Source organism: Hypanus sabinus, chromosome 3 (genome assembly GCF_030144855.1).
Source record: "Hypanus sabinus isolate sHypSab1 chromosome 3, sHypSab1.hap1, whole genome shotgun sequence".
Lineage (NCBI taxonomy): Eukaryota > Metazoa > Chordata > Chondrichthyes > Myliobatiformes > Dasyatidae > Hypanus > Hypanus sabinus.
Window position 1 is genome coordinate 152,416,863 of NC_082708.1, and position 20,182 is coordinate 152,437,044.

At 42.9% G+C, this 20,182-nt stretch overlaps 1 protein-coding gene across 2 annotated transcripts in view; it reads right to left on the reverse strand.

Moving 5' to 3' along the window:
* Nucleotides 1-20,182, reverse strand: part of fam13a (family with sequence similarity 13 member A) — a 280,149-nt gene that overhangs the window by 256,278 nt on the left and 3,689 nt on the right. For both annotated transcript variants that reach the window (XM_059965405.1, XM_059965404.1), the window contains exon 2: nucleotides 10,429-10,618. In XM_059965405.1, coding sequence (XP_059821388.1) covers nucleotides 10,429-10,618 — 190 coding nt within the window. The remainder of the gene's footprint in view (nucleotides 1-10,428; nucleotides 10,619-20,182) is intronic.

Here is a 20,182-nt window from a genome sequence, read left to right on the forward strand (position 1 = left end):
CTTGGAGAGTAGGGTAAAGGAAAACCCCAAGGCATTCTTCAAATTATGTGAAGAACAAGAGGATGACAGGAGTGAAGGTAGGACCGATTAGAGATAAAGGTGGGAAGATGTGCCTGGAGGCTGTGGAAGTGAGTGAGGTCCTCAATGAATACTTCTCTTCAGTATTCACCAATGAGAGGGAACTTGATGACGGTGAGGACAATATGAGTGAGGTTGATGTTCTGGAGCATGTTAATATTAAGGGAGAGGTGGTGTTGGGAGTTGTTAAAATACATTAGGATGGATAACTCCCCGGGGCCTGACGGAATATTCCCCAGGCTGCTCCACGAGGTGAGGGAAGAGATTGCTGAGCCTCTGGCTAGGATTTTTATGTCTTCGTTATCCACAGGAATGGTACCGGAGGATTGGAGGGAGGCAAATGTTGTCCCTTTGTTCAAAAGAGGTAGTAGGGATAGTCCAGGTAATTATAGACCAGTGAGCCTTACGTCTGTGGTGGGAAAGCTGTTGGAAAAGATTCTTAGATGTAGGATCTATGGGCATTTAGAGAACCATGGTCTGATCAGGAACAGTCAGCATGGCTTTGTGAAGGGCAAATCGTGTTTAACAAGCCTGATAGAGTTCTTTGAAGAGGTGTCCAGGCATATAGATGAGGGTAGTGCAGTGGATGTGATCTACATGGATTTTAGTAAGGCATTTGACAAGGTTCCACACGGTAGGCTTTTTCAGAAAGTCAGAAGGCATGGGATCCAGGGATGTTTGGCCAGGTGGATTCAGAATTGGCTTGCCTGCAGAAGGCAGAGGGTCGTGGTGGAGGGAGTACATTTGTATTGGAGGGTTGTGACTAGTGGTGTCCCACAAGGATGGGTTCTGGGACCTCTGCTTTTCATGATTTTTGTTAACGACCTGGATGTGGGGGTATAAGGGTGGGTTGGCAAGTTTGCACATGAAACAAAGTTTGGTGGTGTTGTGGATAGTGTAGAGCATATATGTCAAACTCAAGGCCCGCGGGCCAGTGGAATTATCTTTGGCCCGTGAGATAATATCTAATTACTTAAAGCTGGCCCCAGTAATTGAAGTGCCTATGGCGTATGATATGGCTAAAGCTGAGTTTATTCAGGTACCAGGTTTTCAGGGTTTTTAGTGTTTATTCGGTTTCCCTGGTTTATTTCCTGAATATCATTAATGAATAATTTTTTTCTCTATTAGAGCTGGCCCGCTGGTATATTGCATGCACCACTAGTACTACAAATCCCACAATGCACTGTGCATTGCTCACGCTTGCCTTACTCTCTCATCAGCATCCTTATGGCGCTAGTCACGTGTGGTCAACTTTCAGCTATCCCTCACCCCAAAAATGGCTGAACGAAAGGTGGACTTTGAAAACAGGGGTTTTCAAGGCAGTTGGGAGGCAGAGTATATGTTCGCAGATATAAAGGGCAAACCTGTTTGTCTTGTGTGCGGAGATGGTGTGGCTGTAATTAAAGAATATAACGTAAGACGATACTATGAAACGAAACACCACGACAAATACAAGCATCTGGACAAGAAACAGAAGCCCGCGATGTGCGGTCAAAAGAGTGGATTGGTGGGCAGGATCCGGGAGAAGATGCGGGAGGAAAACGGCGCAGGTGAGCTGACAGCTTATCACTGCATCATACACCAGGAATCGTTGTGTGGCAAAGCCTTGAAAATGGAACATATAATGAGCACCATAACACGAGCAGTTAACTTCATAAAAGCCAAAGGTTTAAATCACCGCGAGTTCAAGTCGTTTCTGGAGGAGTTGGGTTCAGAATATAATGATTTGCCCTATCACACAGAAGTGCGATGGTTAAGCCAAGGAAAAGTGCTGAAAAGATGTTTCGAGTTGCATGAGGAGATCTGTCAGTTCATGGGAAGCAAAGGGAAAGACACAACAGAGCTCCGGGTTAAAAAGTTGCTTTGTGAAATGGCGTTTCTGTGTGACATCACAAGCCATCTCAATGCGCTCAACCTGCAGCTTCAGGGGCGGGGTCGTGTGATCACAGACATGTACGCTGCAGTGAGGGCTTTTAAAACCAAGCTGCGCCTGTAGGAGACGCAGATGCAGCAAGAAAACTTGAGCCATTTTCCGTGTTGCCAAACTATGAAAGAGCAGGTTTCTACCGCAGTGTTCCCACGTGCAAAGTTTGCTGAAAAACTTAGCATACTTGGTGCCGACTTCACACGGCGATTTGCCGACTTTGAAGCCCAAAAAAGCAGGTTTGAACTGCTCAGTAATCCCTTTGCAACTGATGTGGAAAGCGCACCAACCGACATACAAATGGAGCTGATTGAACTCCAATGTCGTGACACACTCAAGGCAAAGTATGACTCGGTGTGTGCTGCACAGTTTCTACGTTTCATTCCCGACACAATGCCCCAGCTGCGTACCCAAGCTGCTCAAATGCTCTCTGTGTTTGGCAGCACATATCTGTGTGAACAACTGTTCTCTTTGATGAAGATAAACAAAACATCACACAGGAGTCGTCTTTCTGATGAACACCTTCACTCAATTCTGAGGATTTCCTCAGCTCAGAGCCTGACTCTGATGAACATTGATGAACTTGCATCCAAGATGAGATGCCAAGTATCTGGCTTAGACTAGTGTGAATCACAGAGTGTTGGCCTGTGGAAAAATGTTTTCATTAGAAATTACTCCGGAAAAGCTGCAGATAAAGCCATAAGAAATAAATGCAACTGATTTTTTATTTATTTAATGTTCAATGTTGTTTTTGTAGGCAATAACCTAAGCTTTGTTAGTTCCAGGTTAATATGTGTAATAAATTCATTTCAATAAGTTTTGCAATAAACGCTGAACCAGTCCGGTCCTCGACTTGTACCGATTTTTAAATTTTGGCCCACTGTGTATTTGAGTTTGACACCCCTGCGTTAGGTCTACATTTGTGTTTGCTAATGCTTGATTTCAAACGGTTTATTAATGTAAAAGGTATGGCTCCCAAAACAACCTTAGCCGAAATAGCATCGTTTCTTTCTCGTTGCCTACTTTCTTGTAATCTACGTCTGTAAGTTAATACCAATCGTAAAAAGAATGCTTGCTAGGCAATCTGCTTCATAAAAAACGAAATTCGTAAAGTGAAACAATTTTAGATATAGCAGAGACTGAGACACATGAGAGCAGGTTGAAAAATGAAGGCAATGAAAGCTGTGGGAGCACGCGTGCATGCACAACTGATCCGGCCCGCATGAAGTCGCATTTTTCTCAATCTGGCCCGTGACCTAAAATAAGTTTGACACCCCTGGTGTAGAGGATTGTCAAAGATTGGAGAGAGACACTGATAGGATGCAGAAGTGAGCTGAGAGGTGGCAGATGGAGTTCAACCTGGAGAAGTGTGAGGTGGTACACTTTGGAAGGACAAACTCCAAGGCAGAGTACAAAGTAAATGGCAGGATACTTGGTAGTGTGGAGGAGCAGAGGAATCTGGGGGTACATGTCCACAGATCCCTGAAAGTTGCCTCACAGGTAGATAGGTAGATAGTGTTAGCTTTCATAAGTCGAGGGACAGAGTTTAAAAGTCGGGAGGTCATGATGCAGCTCTATAAAACTCTGGTTAGGCCACACTTGGGAGTACTGTGTCCAGTTCTGGTCGCCTCATTATAGGAAGGATGTGGAAGCATTGGAAAGGGTACAGAGGAGATTTACCAGGATGCTGCCTGGTTTAGAGAGTGTGGATTATGATCAGAGATTAAGGGGTTTACTAGGGCTTTACTCTTTGGAGAGGAGGATGATGAGAGGAGACATGATAGAGGTTTATAAGATATTAAGAGGAATAGATAGAGCGGACAGCCAGTGCCTCTTCCCCAGGGCACCACTGCTCAATACAAGAGGACATGGCTTGAAGGTAAGGGGAGGGAAGTTCAAGGGGGATATTAGAGGAAGGGTTTTTACTCAGAGAGTGTTTGGTGAGTCAGTGATAGAGGCAGATGCACTAGTGAAATTTAAGAGACTACTAGACAGGTATATGGAGGAATTTAAGGTGGGGGGTTACAAGGGAGGCAGGGTTTAAGGGTCGGCATAACATTGTGGGCCAAAGGGCCTGTACTGTGCTGTACTATTCTATGTTCTAATACTCATACTCTATCTGTGTTGTCTCCAACCCATACTGCATACACTTCAGATAGCATTAATGATGGGGACAGAGTTTTTAAGATGCTTGTGCTACGCCTGTGCTCCCCCCCCCCTCCTTTTTGAGAATCGCAAGATCGCTATTAAGTCAGGTCAGGAGACCCAGGAAATGAGAGAAAGACATGCAGAATCCACAAAGAGTTTGGAATGTGTCCTGGCCTCCGAAAGGCGGAACCATTGATAACGGCTATTGCCTCTTGGAGACGGAATTGTGTATTGAGCGCTGTGCTATTCATCGATGCCCTCGAGGAATCAGGCAACGTGGGCTGGTTGGGGGATGGCATCCTCCCAACCTGATTGACATCTGAGACCCCGTGAGTGGGGACAAAAGAGGGTCTGTGGGAACAGCCCCTCAGACGCACCAGAAGAAACGTTAGAAATCCTGTAATAGCGTAATAGCGAAAGCCGGTGGAAAGCCACGTGCATCCTTTTCCATTTGCCTTGACAACCCTGGCAAGACTAATAAAGGCTTGAGGCTCATGGCTGTCTTTTGCTTCAGAATCTGCCTTTCCACTGGGATCTGTAACCAAGGCAGCAATGACTTGCTCCTCCCTGACAGTGTGCATCCTAGATACACCTTTACTTCTCACAAAATATGTGTGTTCTCCCTAATAAATAAACACAAAATTCTGAAAATACTCACGATGTCAGGTTGCATCTGCGGGAATGGGAACAGAACCAACTTTCAAGTTGAAGACCCTTCATCAGGATTGGGAAGGAGTCAAAAGAAGCTGCAGGCAGGGAACTAAAGGGGGAGGTGTCTTGGACAGGGTAAAATTGGGATGAGCATGGGAATAAACTATAAACAAGGTTTTCTTACTGCTCCTACGAACCGTTCACAGCTTCTGTTCATCCATCAACCAGAAACCGTACTGAATTTGATAATATTGTAGCTTCATTTCTCCATCTGTAAGTTGGCACAGCCTGTTTGCTTTTTTCTATTCTCCGCCTTTCTCCTCTCAGAGTAGAGGATGTGCCTAGGCTGACCTGACATGCATGCCTTTCTGCTCTGCGTTTTTCAACATCTATATTCTTTTGTCTGCATTCACACTCTTTAAACTATATTCACTCAATGATCAGATAACCTTTTTCAGGCGAATCTGCTGAGGTTCTAACAATTGCAGAACACAGGAGTTTCAAACACGTCTGTTCATTCTAATCTCGCAACAAGGAATTCACAACGCATGGTGCTTGACGATGTCCACGTATGTGATGATGTCACTACATCTTGTGACCATGGGTCTTATTTACAGAACAAATACACCATGTAGACTATGTCCTAAATTGGGGCTTCGGCCCATTGAGTGGCCAGCTCTGCCTTGTCTATGTACTATACACCTGTGGCAATGTGGTTGCCTCCTAATGGCACGGAGACATTGAAAGGTACAGTGTGGTAACATGTGCTTCAGCTCAACTCTGCCCAAGCCAACTAAGGTGTCTATCTAAGCCTGACCTGTTTACCTGCAATTCCCTCTCGCCCTTTCCTATCCATGTACCTGTCCGACTAACTGTCTATTCATTGAGACAAGTTCATCCATACTGTCATAGATATCTGCTAAACTAACTAGTAGTGCTACGCAATGTTCCCTCTAAGCTGTGCGTGTGCACACACGTTTTTCAACCAGCGCACAAAGGAAATTAATGTGTGCACAAAAGGTTAGTTACCTAAAATAATGCAGTAATTAATAATTATACTTACTGAAAATTTTCTTTTAGCTAAATATTTCTGTTAACTAGTTACTCGGTTTTTCAAATACCACAATGCACGTCACTAATTTACATTACCTCACCTTTCCTGTTCCGGTTTGTACAGCTGCATCACAGCATTCCAATACCATGATTTTCTAGCTGAAAATATTGTAATAGTTAGATAGTTTAATGATTTCAAATTTTCCATGCAAGGAAAATTTAAATCCAAACTGATTCAAACTTTGCTCAAATGGTGGCATTTGTACTTCAAAATGAACAGTTTTGCGACCTTGCACAGTTGATGGACATTGGGGGAACCTTTCTTGCATCTAGTGCGGACCGTGAGCGAAGTTTTAGCCTAATGAATAACTCAAAAACAAGCTGAGAAACCATTTAGGTGAATGTCATTTGGATATGTTAATGAGAATCAAAAGCTATCAATTGGATGGAAGTTCTATTAGTCTAGATAGAGTTTACAAAGAACGAGTAAATGCCAAAGACAGGAGAGAGAAAAAATAACTGACTGACTTAAATATGTATGTTATTTTGTTGTTATTCTGCGCAGTTTTATGTAAAATGTTTTGTAAACCTACATAAACTGTGCCGTGTGTGCATTCAGTGCGCACATACTTTAGTCACAGGAAAAAAAATTGCACAACATAAGATTTTTGCGCACACTACTAAAAATTAGAGGGAACATTCGTGCTGAGCTATTCACAAAACCCCTACAATTACCAGAGTTGAGGTAAGCCTGTCCTGCTTTAGATCTGAAGATCCTTCTGCATGATGAGGGAGAACCCCAGTGCAGAATTTCCATTGTACAATTAGTAACAAGAGGTGGACAGACAGACAGACATACTTTATTGATCCCGAGGGAAATAGGGTTTCGTTACAGCCGCACCAACCAAGAATAGTGAAGAAATATAGCAATATAAAACCATAAATAATTAAATAAGAATAAGTTAATCATGCCAGGTGGAAATAAAGTCCAGGACCAGCCTATTGGCTCAGGGTGTCTGACACTCCGAGGGAGGAGGTGTAAAGTTTGCTGGGAAGGAGATGATCCTTCCGTTCGTTGTGTTGCAGTCCAGCCAGACTCCAGACCAACAATGCTGCCGCCACATTCAGCAGTGCAATAGAAAATCAATTCTTTCGTGCTTTTGTGCTATCATAACCTGAGAATTCTATCAGAGAGCATATGTAAATATTGACAGCCGCTGGCAGTTCTGGCAAATGATTAACAGGGAGACAGACAGGGCTTTAGTGCAGATCAGATGAAACACCAACAGCATTGAAAACCATAACCTTTCATTTTAAGCCTTGCTTGATCTTAACATGAGCTTCTCATAGACTATACAGCATCTAAGCAGGCCCTACATCCTACCAAGTTCATCCAAATTTCCATTTTTACACTAATTCAATCCCAACCCATACTGTTCTCCCCACTTTCCCATCAACTCACCTCCACTGCCAGAGGGTCCTACCCATCTACATTGCTGCAGTGAGTGAGCAATTAACTTACCTCCCAAACATCTGTGGGATGGGGAGGAACCTAGAGTACCTATGGAAAACCTAAAGAAATCACAATGTAGAACATGTAAATTCCACACTGACAACACCAGAGATCAGATTTGAATCTAGGGCTCCAGTGCCAGAGTTGCCATGGATACATGTCCATGTCATCGCTATAATCCTCTGTTTCCACATTTGAAAATTGTGCTCTGTAAAAAAAAACTCTCATCCATGCTTCTGTTACTTTAGATCGGAAAAATCTAGGGCATTATTGACCAGATTCCCTTCATTCTAGTCACCAGTAGCTGTCCGATTTACTAAAATCTCTGCTGCTTGTGTCCCAACTGACTGTCCAATCTGCTCATCAATCAATTCTGAGGAAGAGTCTTGAACCTGTAACGTTAACTCTCTATCTCTCTCCTTCCTAAATACTTCCTGACTCGCTCAGTATTTCCAACTCATTCTGTTTTTATTTCAAACTTTCAGCGTCTGCCCATTCTATTTTTATTCATTTGGTTTATTTTTTTTTCAGGGCATCAAATATAGATTGGTAATTAGACTGGTTCTGGGTCAACCCCAAACATCAACAAATCCACTTCCCCCACAGACACTGCTCAACCCATAGACTCACTTCAGCAGATTGTTTATTGCTTCAGACTCCAACATCTACAGTCTCTTGGAGCTCCTAACTAAAAATCTCCTCTTATTTTCAAATCTGTCTGTGGGCCAGCCCACTAGATATAAGAGCAGAATTAGGCCATTCAACTCATTGAGTCTATTTATGTAATTATATTAAAATAATCATGGCTGATTACTTTCTCTCAACTCCATTCTCCTGCCTTCTCCCCATAGCCCAACTCCCCTTACCGGTAATGAAGCTACCAACCTTTGCCCCAAATACACCCAATGACATGGCCTTGACAGCCCTCTATGGCGACAAATTCCACAGAAAGTGGTTGACTTTTGCAACCCACTCTACTGCTGCAGAAACCTCAGACCTCTGTCCACTTCCTTGTGTTGAACACACAACCTTCCTTCACTCACAGCAGTGCTGAATTTCCACCACACTTGACTGTGGTCATGCAGAAATATACCAAAAAGCAAATATTCAGAAATTGTACAAATAAATAAATCCCTGACATTATTTTAATGATTTCAGAATGTTCCCAAAGATGCCTCACAACCAGTCAAAGAAACAGGTAGCAGGACACAGAGGATGCTGGGAGCAAAAAATCAAGTTGCTGGAGAAACTCAGCCGATCAGGCAGCATCTGTGGAGGGAAACAGGCAGTCAAGGTTTTGGGTCTCAACAGATGCTGCCTCCTGTATCTCATCTTTAGCTGGAGGAACGCATTGGATAACTGACATTTTAGGTCAAAGCCCTGCATCAGGACCGTAGTCACTACAGTGTGTTTTTTGCTTCAGATTCCAGCACCAGCAATCTCTTGTACCTCCATGCTGTAAGTGATGAGATGTAAAAAAAAGTGCAATGATTATTAAGGTTCAAAGTTTCAAAGTGGATTTATTATCGAAGTAATTATGCCAGACATAGAAGCAGAATTAGGCCATTTGGCCCATTGAGTCTGCCCCGCCATTCAATCATGGTTGATCCTTTTCTCCCCTCCTCAGCCCCACTCCCTGGTCTTCTCCCTGTAGCCTTTGATGCCATGTCCAATCAAGAACCTATCAATCTCTCCCTTAAATACACCCAAAGACCTGGTCTCTACAGCTGCCTGTGGTAACAAATTCCACAAATTCACCACCCTCTGACTAAAGAAATTTCTCCACACCTCTGGTTTAAATGTATTCCCTCCTATTCTGAGGGAAACATCCTTTCCACATCTACTCTATCTCGGCCTTTCAACATTCAAAAGGTTTCAATGAAATCTGCCCTCATCCTTCTAAGTTCTAGTGAGTACAGACCCAGAGCTATCAAACATTCCTCATATGATATGTCACCATATACTACCATATAAACATATAACAATTACAACATGGAAACAGGCCATCTCGACCCTTTTAGTCCGTGCCGACGCTTACACTCAACTAGTCCCACTGGCCCGCACTCAGCCCATAACCCTCCATTCCTTTCCTGTCCATATACCTGTCCAATTGTACTTTAAATGACAATACCGAACCTGCCTCTACCACTTCTACTGGAAGCTCATTCCACACAGCTACCACTCTGAGTAAAGGAAGTCCCCCTCGTGTTACCCTTAAACTTTTGCCCCCTAACTCTCAAATCATGTCCTCTTGTTTGAATCTCCCCTACTCTCAATGGAAAAAGCCTATCCATGTCAACCCGATCTATCCCCCTCATAATTTTAAATACCTCTATCAAGTCCCCCCTCAACCTTCTATGCTCCAAAGAATAAAGACCTAACTTGTTCAGCCTTTCCCTGTAACTTAGGTGCTGAAACCCAGGTAACATTCTAGTAAATCTTCTCTGTACTCTCTCTATTTTTTTGACATCTTTTCTATAATTCGGTGACCTACCCTAAGATTCATCTTCTTGCAGGCACTATAGGCTGACAAACTGCCAAAGATCAATAGATGACAAACCGTGCAAATAAATAAGTAAACATTAGTATACAATAAGTAAAAATAAAGTAAGGGCAAAATACCAATTATTTGAGCACAGCAAGAGCCCACATTCAACTGGCAGATTAATGACCAATTGGTCTGTATTATCTGTTGGGAGATAAACGTTGATCAGGGCAGTTCACTGAATGGTGTTTTTGGTCCTTTATATCTATGCAAAAGTGCTCCATTTAATTGCTCTGCCACAATGTACCGGGAGAAGCAACTCTCCCAGCACAATGCCCTTTGTCAAAGTGTTCACTTCCAACACTTGGACTTAGGATTCAGGAACCTTGCACCGGGTTTAGATAGAAGATAGAATTAACCAGGCTGACCAAGAGAGTGGAAAAGTAAGTGAAGAAGAGGGGATATGTACATCCATTTGTAACCCCAAGCCATTTAACAGCGAATGAAGTACGACTATTGCAGGGCAGACGATCAGCGTGATCCTCTGTACTATTACTAGTTGACGATGTTGCTCACCATATTGTCGCAAGTATTCTACCATATGTTGCACAGCAAGAGGAATGCTGTCAACCGTCTGCCCTTTTTGCTGCAGGTCGTAGAGCGAAACACCGAACACCTTGCCAGCACTGCAGGTCCTCTGCCCACCGAGTGGCTGAGCCATGATCCTCTTCACGTCCTCCTTCAACTTGACAGCTGTCTTGTTCTGCTGCAGGGAACAGAGGAAGGAAGAACAATCAACCACGGCCACGACAGGCACTTCCATTGGCCAGAGACACACGCTTAGCAGAGCCCCTACAATTACATAAATTAGCAGCAATGCAGGAAAACTAAATAATCTCAGCGGCTCAGTACATTTAGAGTCTTCTCAGTTGCATTACTGAAAGACAGAGAGAGGCTGTTCCTGTTGCCACTGGGAACACAAGGTAAACATTCACACTCCTATATTGGAACAGGTGGTAAGGACTTTCACAGTCACACAATCAAACCTGTGTCAGGCTGCAAGAGTTTAATCTAAAAGCTTATAAACTAATTGGCTTGATAAGCAGCCCAAGAATGGTGGACGGTCTTGGGGTGGTCATGATATCAGGGGTGGAAATAATATTAAAAGTCACATTATTTGGGTTTATGGGCAGAAAGACAATGACTTGGATAGCAAAAATGTTCTTTAGGGGAGAGACAGTTAGGATATGTAATCACTCTTCATCTAACAGAAAACTAGTTGATCTATCAACCTGTGAATCAGAATGAGATTTATCAGATTTATCATGGATTTGTATTTTATAAAATATGCTGTCTTTATGGCAACAGTGTTGTGCAGACACAAAAAAACTATTGTCAACTACAAAAATTAAATAAATTGTGCAAACAAAAATGAATAATGAGGTAGTGTTTATGAGCTGCTCAGCAATCTGATCGTGGAGGGGTAGAAGCTGTTCCAGAATCACTGAGTGTTCGTCTTCAAGCTCCTGCACCTCCACACCCCCACCAAGTAGCAAGAAGAGGGCATGTCCTGGATAGTGAGGCTCCTAAGCGATAGATGCTGCTTTCTCAAGGCACCATCTCCTGTAGGTGTCTTTGATAGTGGGGAGGTTTGTGCCCATGATAGAGTTTACAACCCTCTGCATGCTCAAACTCATGGCTGAAACCAGACTGAACCAACCAAGTTGACTATAGAGAATACAGAATTCAGCAGTCGATATCCTGTGGGTAGGTAGCAAAGGACCACTGTAGGCCTGCCAACTCTCCAAGATTGCCCAGCAGTTTCCAGGGTTAAAGATTCATCTCAAGGGTTAAGGGTCAATGCTTATTAGAAGCATCCTGGCAGGCAGGAAGCAAGTCCCACATGGTAACAATTATGTGTGTACCAGCCACAGAAACAGCAGGGAAGGTTAAACAGACAGTTATGTGTTGGAGGATGGACCAAGATAACAATTGGGGGGTGGGGGGGGGGTAGAATTTTATACTTGTACATTCTGTATTTCTCTAATTAAATTAAACATTTGAGTGCATTACATCATCTGCATTCTTGCCTTGGCCCAGTCAGTACTGCGCTGTAACTGAATGGTGGGGAATGAGTCAGTGCAGATGGGGGAGGGGGAGCAGTGGGATGACAGGCTGATGTGGTGATCATCGAATCAAGTTGTCCCAGAATTGGCTCATAGATTGTCATATGCAGTGCTGATAAAAAGAACGCAACCTTTTTAGAAGTCTTTACTTCTAAACAACATTGAATCACAGTGGATTTAATTTGGCTTTCTTGATCAACAGAAAAATACTCTTTCATGTCAAAGTGAAAACAGATCTCTACAAAGTGATCTAAATTAGTTGCACACATAAACCACAAGATAATTGATTGCATAAGTATTCACCCCCTTCAAGTCAGTATTTAGTAGATGCACCTTTGGCAGAAATTACAACCTTGAGTCTGTGTGGATAGGTAACTGTTAGCTTTACACATCTGGACACTGCAATGTTTCTCCATTCTCCTTTACAAAACTGCTCAAGCTCTGTCAGATTGCATGGGGATCACTGAGAGAACAGCCCTTTTCAAATCCAGCCACACATTCTCAATTGGACTTAAGTCTGGACACTTGGCCACTCCAGGTCATTAACTTTATTGTTTTTAAGACATTCCTATGTAGTTTTGGCTTTACACTTGGGGTTACTGTCCTGCTGGAAAACAAATCTTCCACCAAGTTGCATCAGGTGACTTATCTTGCTGATTATATCAGATGTTCCTCCAGGATTTCCCTGTATTTTGCTGCATTTATTTTACCCTCTACCTTCGCAAGCCTTCCAGGGCCTGCTGCAGTGAAGCATCCCCACAGCATGATGCAGCTACCACCATGCTTCACAGTTGGGATGATGTGTTTTGATTATGTATATAGGATTTAGTCTGAAGGCCAAAAAGCTCAAATTTGGTTTCATCAGACCATAGAACCTTTTTTCAGATGACTTCAGAGTCTCCCATATGCTTCATGTAAACTCTCGCTGAGATTTTTCAACAGTGGCTTTCTCTTTGCTACTCTCCCATAAAGTTGTGACTGGTGAAGCACCCAGAAAACAGTTCTTGTATGTGCAATCTCTCCCTTCTCAGCCACTGAAGCTTGTGACTCCTCCAGAGTTGTCACAGGTCTTTTGGTGGCCTCCTTCACTGGTCCACTTCTTGGACAGTCGCTCAGTTTTTAAGGACAGCTGCTCTTGGCAGATTTACAGCTGTGCCATATTCTTTCCATTTCTTGATGATTGACTTAATTGTACTCCAAGGAATATTCAGTGACTTGGAAATTCTCTTGTGTCTATCTCCTGACTTGTGCTTTTCAAAAACCTTTTTGCAGAGTTGCTTGGAGTGTTCTTTTGTCTTCATGGTGCAGCTTTTGCCCTGGTACTGACTCAACAGCGGAATGACTGACAGTCAGGAGGCAGTGAGTGGGACAAAGGGGGCTTTTTCGGTGACTAGTGGTGTTCCTCCGGGGTCAGTATTGGGGTTGCTACTTTTCACATTGTTTGTCAATGATTTGGATATGGAATTAATGGCTTTGTGGCAAAGATTGCAGATGATACAAAGACAGGTGGAGGGGTAGGTACTGCTGAGGAAGCAATATGCAATTACAGCATGACTTAGACAAATTGGAAGAATGGGCAAAAAAGTGGCAGATGGAATACAGTGCTGGGAAATGTACGATAATGCATTTTGGTAAAAGAAACAACAGTGAAGACTATTATCTAAATGGGGAGAAGGTTCAAACATCAGAGGTGCAGAGGGACTTAGGAGTCATTGTGCAAGACTCCCAGAAGGTTAGTTTACAGGTTGAGTCTATGGTAAGGAAAGCAAATATTTGTTGCCATTTATTTCAAGGGAAATAGAATATAAAAGCAAGGAGATAATGCTGAGGTTTTACAAGACACTAGTCAGGCCACAGTTAGAATATTGTCAACAGCTTTGGGCCTCCTATCTCAGAAAGGATGTGCTGTCATTGGAATGAGTCCAGAGAAGGAGGATTCTGGGAGTGAAGGAGTTAACATATGAGGAGCATTTGGCAGCTTTGGGCCTGTAGTCACTGGAATGTGTGAGGATTGTACTGAAACCTACCGAATGTTGGAAGGATTATATAGGGTGGGTGTGGAGAGGATGTTTCATATAATGGGGATATCCAGAACTAGAGGAAACACACTCAAAACTGAGGGTTGACCTTTTAGAACATAGAGTCATAGAAAGCTACAGCACAGAAACAGGCCTTTTGGCTATTCCAGTCCATGCTGAACCATTTAAGCTACCTTGTCCCATCAACCTGCACCCGGACCACAGCCATTCATCTCTCCCATCCATGTACCAACCAAACTTCTCTCAGACATTGAAATAGAAATAGCATCCACCACTTGCTCAGGCAGCTCGTTCCACACTGTCGTTTCCAGGAATATTCCTGTTTCCCAACATTCAACAAAAATTTAAATCTGTTTTATTTATTTGTTTATTTATTTATTTATCTATCTATTTGGCAATAAAACACGGAGTAGGGCCTTCTTTGAGCCTCACTGCCTCTGCAACGCTTGACAATCCCGAGAAAGCCTATCGTCATCATGGGACAATTTACAATGACCGATCAACCCACCCGGGATGTCTTTAAGGGGTAAGGAAGAATCTTTGTAGCTAGAGAGTAGTGAACCTGTAGAATGCTGTGCCACAGACTGCAGTGGAAGCCAAGTCCATGTGTATATTTATGGTGGAAGTTGATAGTCTCTGATCGATATTAGGGCATCAAAAGATATGCCGAGAAAGTGTATGAGGTTGAGTGGGATCCAGGATCGATGTGGAGAAGACTCAATGGGTTGAATGGCCTAAATTCTGCTCCTATGTCCTTAGAGACACAAAAAATTATCAAGTTTCACTCAAAATGCTGAAAATAACATATTGAACACATGAATTTGAACACATCTTCTCCAACTCTTAGTATTTAACATTTCCTTGGCCCAGTAACATCTCAATAATTTATGACTCTGAATTTTTCCCTTTGAAAGAGGAATGTGGTATTGTATTCCTGGATTACAAATGGTGTATGGTAGGAATATGTAGGGCTTGCCAAATTCTTGAGATTCTGCAGAATATTTAAGAACATGAAATGAAGGTAGAATTTAATACCTGGACATCCTGTGTTTCTCTAGTTACATGAAAAATTTGAATGTCATCTGCATTCTTGCCTTGGCCCAGTCAGTACTGCACTGTAACAAAATTAATGGTTCATCCCTCCTCTCCACCCTCTCCAATGGGAGATTAGTTATGCTGGGTACAGTTCCAGATGGGCCACAAAACCTCTCATCCTTCCAAGAATAAATGATTTCAGACTACATCTGCTCAAACATGTCCTGACCTCAGTTTCTGAAATGAAAACAGGAAACTCAACAAATTAGCCACCATATATCAAACAAGAAACGTTATTAACCATTCAGGTTAAAGATATTTCATCCAAAGTCAAAGTCAAGTTTATTGCCATATGCACAAGTATAGTGCATTTATGCACAGGTGCAATGATGTAGTAGCATCACAGGCAGAGTATCAAATCTACTGTTATTTTGTTCAAACAGAGGACTTAAAAACACTGTCCTCTCCAAAGTCACAGACGACAGACATTGCTTCATTGTCAAAGAATCAAAATCAAGAGCTGGTGTGACGATAACAGCTTCTCATGACCAACTTGGAATGGGCATCCACATCACCAAGAGCAAACCGAGCACTGACAATGCGCAGATGCGATTGTCATACCGTCAAGCCAGCATAGGGGAGTGTTACAACTGAAGATCTACACAGGGGACAAGTTTCTAATACACTCAATCCTTCTGGCCAACACTTCCATATTGGGTATCCCCTTGGGTTTGCTATTTGATTCTTCCCCTGCTTAGGGCTGTTTGTGCTGTAGAATTATCCTTACACACTGGATATTTACCACACCAGTAATTATGCCAAGTTTCCCAATGATTCCCATTGATAAATAATAATATATTTTCTAAATGGAGAGAAAATTCAAAATTCCGAGGTGCAGAGGGACGTGAGAGTCCTCATGCAGGATTCTCTTAAGGTTAATTTTTACAAGTTGAGTTAGTGGTAAGGAAGGCAAATGCAATGTTAGCATTCATTTTGAGAGTGGCTAGAATATCAAAACAAGGATATAATGCTAAGGCTTTATAAGGCACTAGTGAGGCCTCACTTGGAGTATTGCAAGCAGTTTTGGGCCCGTTATGTAAGAAAGGATATGCTGACATTGGCGAGGGTTCAAAGGAATTTCATGAAAATGATTCAGGAGTGAAAGGCTTATCGTATAGGAGCATTTGATGGCTCTGAGCCTGCACCCACTGGAATTCAGAAGAACAAGGGGGATCTCATTGGCACCGATCAAATGTTGAAAGACCTCAATAGAGTGGGTGTGGAGAGGATGTTTCCTACGGTGGGGGAGGTGAGGACCAAAGGACATTGCCTCAATATAGAGACATCCATTTAGAACAAAGACAAGGAGGTATTTCTTTAACCACAGAGTAGTGAATCTGTGAAATTCATTGCCACAGAAAGCTGTTAAGGCCAAGTCATTGGGTATATTAAAGGCATATTGGATATCTTGATTAGTCAGGACATGAAGGGATACAGGGAGAAGACAGGAGATTGGGTCAGAGGGGGAAATGATTCAGACATGATGAAATGGTGAAGCCAACTTGATGGACCGAATGGCCTAATTCTGCTCCGAGAAACACGCATAAAATGCTGAAGGACTGCCAAAGGGTTTCAGCCCGAAATGTCGACTGTACTCTTTTCCTTAGATGCTGCCTGGCCTGCCGAGTTCCTCCAGCATTTTGCACGTGTTGCTTGGATTTCCAGCATCAGCAGATTTGTTAACAATTCTGCTCCTATATCTTACTGTCATATTGAGCAAATTAGAACAACAGCACCTTTCATGTTCTTTAGCATTTTTAATGTAACAAGCCCCAACCTATTTTCACAACATTGTTAACAGTTAAGTGTGACACCAGAGTGTAGGTTTGGTCAGACTGGTAGTTTTTATGGAATTAATGAAAGGAGGGAGACAGGTGAATAACTTCAGCAAAGAGTGCAGGAACTCATTTCTTCAACAGTTACAAGCAATGTGGCTGAGGGAGTTAGTGATTCAAATCAAGGGTGCACAGATGAAGGAACTGGGGAATAGCAGATATCTCAAACCTGACGGGGTAGAGGAGAGGTAAAGACTCACAACGATGTGGCTTTACTCATTTCCAAAGACTGCAGATCCCTTTTATTTGCATGAAGCAGCCAAATAGCTTCAGACTATAGAGAAAGCATTGCTTTTTCAGGTTGCAACAAAGCTGCATTGGAATGCAATCACGTTCTCAGTGCGGGATTTAATTCCCCCATTTGAATGAAAGGCGGAGAAGGAAGGGGAGGAGCTCAGGTCTTTTAGTATCTTTCTTGGACACCAGCCAGTTTCCCATTCTCAGTGGGAGGTCCATTCTCAGTATGCGAGGGTGCTTCAACGGGACCGAGCTGTTTCTCAGAGTGGAGAAAGCTTGACCTTCCTAGCCAGCTGGAGGCCAGGATGATACAACTGAAAGTAGGACTAGGCAGAGAAATCCTGGCCAGTGCTCCCCCACACCCCCTAATAATAAAGATAGACATTCACTTTGGAGCAGGCAGGGCTTACAGCTCAAAGTCTGCAAGGTCCAGGGGTTCCCAACCTTTTTTCAAGCCTAGGACCAATGTCATTAAGCAAGGGGTCCATGGACCTCCATATTGATTAACCCTGATTCTAGACAAAATGAATTCAACTAATCTGATAGGTTTATATATGTGGAAGGAAGCCACTTGGCCCATCATTCCAGTGTCTGTTCTTCAAAACTGCATTTTCATTTCTTCCCCTGTAAATATTTTGCTAATTCAAACACATCTTTATCAGTCAAATCTGCTTCCAATCTCCTGACAAACTGGGCATTTCAAACTATAACTGGCAGTTTTGGGGGGGGGGGGAGGGGATCCCATTCTCCTAACCTTTTATGATTGGAAGCAATTCCTTTCTATCCACTTCTTCAGATTTTACACATCAAACAGCTTCATTAACATATTCAGGTTCAACAACCCAACCGCTCCAATCTATTCACATAACTGTAACCCCTCATCAAGAAAATGTTAATTGCAACATTCTGAAATAATTAAACATATCATTGAAAATAATGAGCAGTGGCTGACTAAAAATATCCACAATATTTGTCCTAACTGCTCACTTTTCCTGTCTTTATTTACACTCGTCTAGATGAAACAGCTATGATTTAGACTTATGTTTAGTTTTGCTCTCCTCAGTGCAACCTGAGTCCCTGATTCCTTTTATTTTAGTTTAGCAAATTCTGTGTTCTGCATCTCACAGTTTCAGCACATTATTTTCTCTCTCTAACTATCTGAGGGGATTTAGATGGGGTAAATGCAAGCAGGCTTTTTCCACTAAGGTTGGGTAGGACAACAACTAGAGGTCATGGGTTAAGGGTGAAAGGTGAAAAGTTTAAGAGCATGATGGGAAACTTCTTCACCTAGAGGACTGTGAGTGTCTGTCACTGCCAATGCAAGAGGTGCATGTGATCTCAATTTCACCGTTTAAGGGAAGTTTGGATAGGTACATGGATGTTAGGTACATGGATGTTAGGGGTATGGAAGATTATGGTCCCAGTGCAGGTCGGTGGGAGTAGGCAGTTTAAATGGTTCGGCATGGACTAGGTGGGCCAAAGGGCCTGATGCTGTGCTGTATTTTTCTATGACTCTATGCCCTCACACACTGTTCCTGCTTATTCAGCAGTTGTGATTAACAGTGGCACCAAAGGCAATTGTCTCTGTATAATCTTGTTTTCCATACTACCACACATGTTACCAGTCTTTGTACCTTAAAACACACCTGCTTCCTTAATTTTCCCATTGCGATGACAAATTTTAATTCTGTTTATCTTTCTACACAGATGCTGCCTGACCCGATTGTTCTCAGCCTTTTCTGTTTTGACTTCAGATTTCCAGCTCTGGCTGTTTTTTGACTTTCAATGAAATATCCACAGTTTGTGCCACTTTCCTTCTTCAAAGTTGGCTGGAAATGGAGTTACAGATGGTGTTGCACATTGAAAGTACAGTCTCTTTGCAACAAAATATCTCAACGCATATCAAACGAGCATTGCCAAACAAAAATTGATGTTGAACTCTCACAAGGAGATATCTGAGCAGATGATCTGAAGCAGGGGTTCCCCATCTGGGGTGAACAAACCACTCAGTTAATGGTAGGGGTCCCTGCCATAAAAAAGGTTAGGCAACCCTGAACTAAAGCTTGGTTATTTTCAGAGGTCCTTGGGGGGATTGAACCAGGTTGCTGAATGTGTAAGAAAGCAGTGTGCCACATAAATACCCAACGCTATATCCACCTTAAAGATACTCAGTAACTGTCCTTCCACATTTCTCTTGGGTCATAAGTGTCGAGGATTCACCACCTTCTCGATGAAGATATATCTTTTCATCCTTCATTTTGAGCCTGGCAATTGCCTTGAAATACCCAGTGAGAGAAACATCAAATACACAATTCCCTAAACCAACCCTCTAACAATGTTCATTCTGCTTAGAACATCACTCATTCTTTTGCAGTCTGAAGACCACAAGGCAGCAGCCACAGCTGGAGGGACAAGAGATCTTCAATAAAGCACAACAGGAGGGGTGAGGTGGTGGTAAGAAAGTGGGGAGGTGTAAGAGCAGTACTAGGTCGGTTCCAGTGCTAAGATAGATAAGATTATTAAGGGACTGGACACACTGGAGGCAGGAAGCATGTTCCCGCTGATGGGTGAGTCCAGAACTAGAGGCCACAGTTTAAGAATAAGGGGTAGGCCATTTAGAACAGAGATGCGAAAAAAATTTTTCACCCAGAGAGTGGTGGATATGTGGAATGCTCTGCCCTAGGAGGCAGTGGAGGCCAAGTCTCTGGATGCATTCAAGAGAGAGTTAGATAGAGCTCTTATAGATAGCGGGGTCAAGGGATATGGGGAGAGCGCAGGAACAGGGTACTGATTGTGTATGATCAGCCATGATCACAGTGAATGGTGGTGTTGGCTAGAAGGGCCGAATGGCCTACTCCTGCACCTACTGTCTGTCGTCTATTTCATGAAACCAGATCCCAGATCACAGCAAAAATGTTCCAGCATACAACTCAACCAGCTGTAAGGAACTGCTTCGAGCAGAGCCATTCGTGCTCACACTAGAAAACAACTAAGCACA